The 7,369-nt window shown below is 33.0% G+C and overlaps 1 protein-coding gene across 1 annotated transcript; it reads right to left on the minus strand.

The window, feature by feature from the left end:
• Nucleotides 1–978: 978 nt before the first annotated feature.
• On the minus strand, nucleotides 979–6,357 carry LOC112683925 (alpha-tubulin N-acetyltransferase 1-like). The gene is made up of 9 exons (XM_025555145.1): nucleotides 5,997–6,357; nucleotides 2,898–3,054; nucleotides 2,458–2,604; nucleotides 2,205–2,373; nucleotides 1,993–2,137; nucleotides 1,896–1,929; nucleotides 1,750–1,822; nucleotides 1,622–1,683; nucleotides 979–1,560 (listed from the first exon to the last, which is right to left on the minus strand). The coding sequence occupies exons 2-9, from the start codon at nucleotides 2,990–2,992 to the stop codon at nucleotides 1,440–1,442; spliced, it is 846 nt and encodes a 281-aa protein (XP_025410930.1). The 5' UTR covers nucleotides 2,993–3,054; nucleotides 5,997–6,357; the 3' UTR covers nucleotides 979–1,439.
• Between the last annotated feature and the right edge of the window lie 1,012 nt (nucleotides 6,358–7,369).

Below are 7,369 nucleotides of genomic sequence, written 5' to 3' on the forward strand. Positions count from 1 at the left end.
TAGTTGTTAAGATTACAAGAATTATAATATGCATTGGACTTTTGGACTTACAAATAGATAAAATTAAATTCCTTTTCACGAAAAACCTCATCTTATTACTTGTTAAACACTCCTATCAATCATCATACAACAAAGGAATATCAATTGATACGCAATTTAGTACTTTAAATTCTTTTTAAATCAATGTCAACTGTAGGATGAGACTATATTTAAAGAATGATGCAACAGTCAAAGATCAGAATCATCCAAAATAGTTATTCAAACTTTTTTCAGTACTATACTAATAATGTAATATGCACATTCACAGAATAATGTATAAAAAAGAATAGTTCTTGGCACAAAATTCAGGAAATTGTTCAAAATCAATGGAACCTATTGTGTTATATTTGGACCTTATCAATGGATTATAAGTTGCATTTCCATTGTTATATTTTATTTCGAAATTATCATGGATTGACTTTGCAATATCTTGTATCTTAAAATATTTATGGCAATAATTTTAAAAATTGTTGTTTTTATGATAAAAAACTATAATGCTTTAAAGAAATATTTTGCTTTATAAAGGGTTATTAAAGGGAACTGTATTTAATATTAGTTTATTTTGCTGAATAATAAGAATAAACATGTATTATAATTTATTTGAAAAGTAATTATACCCCATACCCATCAATGTTAACATTTATTTTTTGAATTCAGGCAATGGCACCTAAGAATTAGGATACAAAAATCTCTAAATTAGATCAGAATTTAAAAAATGAATGATAATTCATGGTCAAGCACAAATCTCTTCTAAAAATAAAATTGCTTATTTCCAGGAATATAATACATTAATATAACAAAAAAAAAAATAAAAATAATTGTTAAGTCTAAAATATTTTTGTATTTTTTTTTTTTAAATTAAAAAAAACTATAAAAATAAAATGAATAAATATATATTAAGATTAATGTTTGAAGCATATTTAAATATAATCTTGCTATTAAAAAATGTAATTTTAAACATTATTAAAACTCAATTGAGGAACTATGGTTCATTGTTAGAGAACATTTTAATTAGTTAAAATAAAAGTTAAATTTGCTTGAACAATTATAATCATTAAAATAATACAATTACAAATAAAAGCTTGATTGAAATTAATATTTTATATTAATGGCATTAAATAGGATAATGGAATATTATTGATATACACCAGCTGTTTCCAAACTGTTAGGTCTCCTTTAAAAGTTTATATCGGAAAAGACATGGAGTGAAAATATCACTTTACTTTCATACTAATTTGATGTACAAGTCAAATTATTTGGTATATTTAAACAGTTAAGAGTCAAATAATTATTGTAATCTGTATCTTATTTAATTTATTCATGGGAGACTCAAATTTTAATTTTGGGGAATCTTGAATGAAAAGTTTGGAAACTGGTGGTATACACAATTAGTTTTTGATTCACCATAAAGAATTGTGATGAAATTTAAGATCTCGTTTCACAGAATTTCCATCCCTGTCAGTTTGAAATGCACCAAGATTTTCAGGATGTGGGTTTTCCTCTTTGAATTGATTATTAACGCTAAAATATTATAAATAAAATCATTCAGTTAAGTTAAATATTTTTAAATATTAATACTTACAATTCAGTGTCAGGATTGTACTTATGCTTTACAAATGCAGCATCACCTTCACCTTGAACAATCTATGGAGATTAAAATTAAGGAATTATTATTTATATAACAATTAAGATTTTAAAATTAACACTTACTTCGCCCATAGAATCATGATGTTTGTGGGCTCCGTGCCTTCCAAACTTAGGCTGTCGCTGATAAGCTGATGCTCTATAAAAAAAAAAAAAAAATGTTGTATAATACCTACAGAATGTTCATAAATTCACAATTAAAATGTTTTTACCTATGCCCTGAATTATCATGATTCTTTTCATCCACTACAATTTAACATAGTTCATTAACAATTTTATAAGCTTAAGTATATTAAGTCAAGATCTTACAAGATTCATCGAAAAATTCTTCAAAAATCACAAAATTGTTTCCTTGGTTTACTAATTTAGATAGTTGGAAATGCTTCCACATGAACTGCATTAGCTTTTTAGTAGGCTTGTCAATGGCTAAATGTTTGGCTTCTAAATCAATATCCTTTAAATATTTAAATAATATTATTACTTAATATTTTTATTAAGAAACAAAACTGTTTTTACAGTACCTGTAACATATATTCGATCAAACGTTTTCCATAGCCTTTACGCTGTTTGGACTCGTGAATGTAAAAATCCAATAAACAGTACACCAAGGCTTCGGATCGGGAACCTGCTTTATCGTAGAGAAACAACTTTTTCCATCCCATCTTCAAAATTCCGACAACAGTAAAATGCCTAGATAAAAATATTAACAGAACGGTTATTAATAGTGATAACTTAAAGAACATTTTACATTTATGACATATTTGGAACACATACCCTGGCTTATCATGTTCAGTCATCAAGTAGACTATGTGATCTGAGTTGACAAGCTTGTCAGCACTGGTAACAGGCGTTTTTAACTCTTGCGCCACTGCTGATGCTTTGCCCATCTCATCAATGATCTTGGCCATACAATTTTTTAAACTGTAAAATTAGCACAGATATATTACATTATTTAGACCAATAATAGTAGTCCAGATGGAGATTTTGGCTGTTATATTTTTTAATGGTAAAGCAGAGTGATGGTTTAATTTTTTTTTATTCCATCCAAGCAAAGTACGTAACTAAGCAGTGACAATTAGTACAAATATCACACGAATCTTAATAGTATCAATGCAATTGCAGGTACTTGATAAAAAAAACTAGAAGAGGCACTCCCTTCAACTTATCGTAAGTACAGTCAAAACTCCGGAAAATTACAACGTGCATGCACTCACTCTGAGTTTTCTTCGTGTCCAACTGCCATCAACGTGTTGTCGACTTTAAGCATCTCCTCAGTGGCTACATTCTTGATATTGAACTGGAACTCCATGACGTATAAGGTTAGTTGAATTCAAGCCGTCGATACTGGATATACGTATCGTTTAGGATTACCTTGATGAAAAGGAAAACGAAAAACGTTAAAATAAAATAGTTCGATTAAGTAGGTGGTGAATGACGTTGCTGTTACAATAACGAGTTCAGATTGCAGATGGTCGATAGAAATTTTACCGTGTGTAATGGTGGTCGGTGTGCGAGTACCAATATAATATTCTTAACACGACGGGAAAAGTGAAAAGGGAAAAAAACGACTTTTGCCCGCTGGACTATTTTCCATGAAATGAACGGACACACCTGAATCGAAGACCGCTCACGCACCGAAGCGTAAACAACGCGTGTACGCAAAACGACATAACAACGTAACGACCGGAATTGTTTGTTAATGTTTCGTCGTTAACCTAACCGTCGACAGTTCCCCGCAAGATGTCGACGTTCCGTCCGAGATTAGCGTTAAATCGAAGGCCGATAGGTCTTTAACTTTTAAGTCGTAAACAAGTAGCTGGTCTTTCGAAATCAAATAAAATAAAATTCCCCAGTTGATTTTATACCGCAGGTTATCTTGTAAATTAGTAAATTAAAATAATTGTCTTTCTATTCGCTCGAATGATAAAAACATACATTAAAATACGTCTACACTAGTAGCGTGGCTGGGATTCGGGAAAACCTTAATAATTGTATATTATATAGTTCCACAACATAGCCGCTTAGATATGCGGTAAAAAAGTTTAAATCAGATTCGCAGAGAAATGGACGGATTAATAGTTAAGAGATACAAATGACAAATCACCGTGTTTGATTTTATGTCTTGGGTTATGATACCTAACAGTATTAAAATTTAAAAGCAATTATAAATTATTAAAATATTTTATAAATCTGGCGATTGTGGCCCACATTGGCGCACATAAAGGGGTGCTTAGCACCCCCAAGTCCAAAATTTGTACCTCTAGTTTATTTTAATTAAAGAATATTATTTAATGAGGAATATATAAGAATTTTATAATTTGGACGTTGTATGTGCGTTGAAGAGAAAATGCGTCGACCAAATTTGACGTGGGTATCAATGTGCGTTATTATTCAATGCGTGTGTGCTCCTGTAACTTATAATGTATCTACTTTTACGACGGACTTTATAAGGACACGCGTATTGATGCACTTTGAACGCTCGCGTAGCCACGGACTATGAGATTTATAATGATTTCATAGAAATAGGAGTTTCTTGTATTAGGTATTACAACTTAGGTTTATCCAATTACCTATTTATACCGCATGTGATAAAGATCTTTGGTTGTTAGGGTGTTTCAAAACAAAATTTATTTTTAGCACTTAAGGCGCGTTCTCATGAGTCAAGTTTAGTTGACCGATTAAGGTCGATTCACACTATACGGAATGTCAACGTCACGTCAAAATATGTTACTATGTGTTTATATCGCAATGTTCACATACACCGTCATCAATACGTAACGTCACCGTCACGAAGCGGCAACGTTTATCGAAAACTATATTTTGACGTGACGCAACCGGTCCGTTCTTGTCCGTTCGGATAGTATGAATGTGACAACTGAACGTTTCCGTCAAATTTAATAGAAAAAATTCGTTTATATGATGAACTTTACAATATGACACATAAAAAGTACAGTGATAATCATCATAAAGATGTAATATGGACGAAAATAGGGAAAGAATTGAATCTCAGGGGATAAATTTATGCTTCTAAAATAAGTTCTAAATTTTTGTACCAAATTTCCAAAAGCATTTTCACGACGAGCTCGAGACAATCTATAATTGAATACTTGTTTTTCGATGTCCCCGTTTATCGTTGAGCCTGGATATGGTCTAAGCAACCTCAGTAAACTGCAATGATTCCTACAATTTGACGCTTACGTTTGACGTTTTGATGTGAATGTATAACATATTTAACGTGACGTTGCCGGTCTGTGACGTGACGTTGACGTTCCGTATAGTGTGAATCGACCTTTATAGTTGATCAACAAGAATTGAATATAATTTGAATCAGTTTTTATTCACACACTTCAACAGAACATGTTTCAATTTTATTTTGAACTCAGTTGAAAAGTCGCGGTCGACACGTAATTGACACTGTTATGCTTATGATAAAGTTCTAAGAATTTTAGCATTACACTTTCGACCACTAGAGGCTCATTTTTAAAATTAAAAATATTTAATACGTTAAAAATTAAAAAAATAAACACAACCGACAAAATAAAACATAAAATGCACGTGTGACTGCCCACTGGTTGAAAATAAACTGAAGTTCAACTTGATCAACTGTAGTGTAGTTTTAAAATTAATTAAATTTTTTAAAATATATAGAACTTATAAAATTATGAAATATATTGACGAATAGTTTGTGCGACGACTGCAAAGCTTAATCGTCATTTTCATATCTGGTATCTAAGTTTTTATTAACATCCAGCTAATCCGATAAAAGTTCGATAGATATCAACAGATTATTGTGATCATAATATTATTATCGATCGATTACATTTGGCAACGTTGGAAAAAAAAATCGAGCGTTCTCAATCGTGTTACCAAAAATAACTTTCTCAACCGTATTTTACCTAAGAGAGCATTTCAAACAAGATTATACAAAGGATTATTAAGTTCAGAATAATTAAAACAAAGGACTTAGTTGGCTCGAAGTTAGGTTTTTTTGGGGTAGGTTTACCTGACGAAGGGGCTGGAAATATATTCGAGATACCACATGTCCTTACATGGCCCGAGACCGAAGAGTGGAGGTCAACACGTGACGTTCGTACGGTTTGCGGTGAGATTTCAAACGCAGACAACCGGTATATTTTAGGCAACGGATCCGGTCATCGCTTATAAAAAACGTCGAAAACCCGTTGTCTGATGGGGCGGGGGGGATAAATAAATGTGCCCGATTAGCCCTTCCGCGGAACGGTACACATTCTCGGCGGAGACGCGAGTGTTTCAGCATTCGAACCGACACGAACGCGTTTACCGGTAACACCTACATGAGTGTGCGACAATGGCTGCAGCGGTTGTGCGTCTGGATCGAGGTTCGCGGTGTTCTCGCGCGCGATAAGAATTGAAGGTGTCGCGAGAGAGATAAATACGAAACGAAAGCCAGTTGAAACGATACTGCGGAAGAAACGCGTCCGACGCGGGTGTGGTAAAGTTGTGCAACGTACACCGGCCCCGCGACCACTGCGCACGCGCGCCACGCGGTTCTCTCCAACCCCCGCGGACTAGGTTCGAACCTTCGTGGCGGCTGGTGGGCCGGCGCGGGGGTAACGCTCGGCCGCGTATGCACTCGGCGGCTGGACTTCCGGTGAAATTGTAATTCCGATGACGAGTCCCTCTCGCCGAACACGAAAATGTCAGGGCTGGTACCGAATTGGTTCCCGTCTGAAAAAGGTATTTTATTAGGTATAGCCGAATTGGTTCCCGTTTAATTACGCACATTTCTCTTCTCAATTTTACAGGCTGTCAACTTTAAAGTATAGCTCGGTTAACAAAGTGCGTTAAGTTAATGTGTGTTAAAAAAAAAAATTATAAAATATACACAATTTTAAATCGTTGATTTGGAAGTCAACTAGTCATCACTTAGGTGTATGAAATACAAGTAATAAAATATAATAAATACAATTAAAAACCACCTATTTGCAAATTTGAAGCTAGGTAACTTTAAATATTCAATTCTCGTAGTTTTCTAATTAATGTACTCAGTTATACAATTTTCCAAGTATTCTATAATCAATACTAGTAGTATAAAACATAAAGCACTATCGATTTCGGACAAACTTAACATTTTAAAGAAGTACAATGAAGGACTGGTTGAGAAAAAAAACAAAAGGATATTGCTAATGAACTGGGGATACCTCCTTCTACTTTAATTTTTACATAGAAACAAGGATTTTTTTTTGTCTCACTTAAACTTTATTTCTTTGAGGGCAAGGGGGGAGGTAAACATTATTTACTCCAGGACGGCATCGGCCCTTAATCCGGCACTGGATTTGTACTGAATCAGGACTTTTGCATAGTAATGTCTCGGAAATTAAAATCGTCAATATAATTTTATTCTTTTACTTGGTTATCGATTTTATTTTGAACAAATCCTAATGACTTACGAGTAGTCGTAAATTATTTTGATAACAAACGTCGAAATGTACGAACATCACAGTTATAATCGCTTTCTAAATTTAGCCAACCTACTGCCTTTAACCATATTCATTTTCAATCGGAAAAAACTTTGTTATGGTTCTAAATTTTGAATACTGTGATTATAAAAAATAATATGTAAATTTATAAGGCAAAACCGGGACAAAACAAACAAATTATTGAGTAGTATACTTTTTATATAACTTTTAATATATTGAGAGAACCA

This window comes from Sipha flava, unplaced genomic scaffold (genome assembly GCF_003268045.1).
Source record: "Sipha flava isolate LNK unplaced genomic scaffold, YSA_version1 237_pilon_pilon, whole genome shotgun sequence".
In the NCBI taxonomy this organism is placed as follows: Eukaryota; Metazoa; Arthropoda; class Insecta; order Hemiptera; family Aphididae; genus Sipha; species Sipha flava.

Bases quoted from the DNA above. Each gene is read 5' to 3' on its own strand.
- LOC112683925 (XM_025555145.1), bottom strand. From the start codon at position 2,992: ATGGAGTTCCAGTTCAATATCAAGAATGTAGCCACTGAGGAGATGCTT. The intron at 2,374-2,457 runs GTATGTGTTCCA...ATTTTTATCTAG, and splicing joins ACTGAACATGATAAGCCAGG to GCATTTTACTGTTGTCGGAA. The intron at 1,684-1,749 runs GTAAGTGTTAAT...TAATCTCCATAG, and splicing joins ATCATGATTCTATGGGCGAA to ATTGTTCAAGGTGAAGGTGA.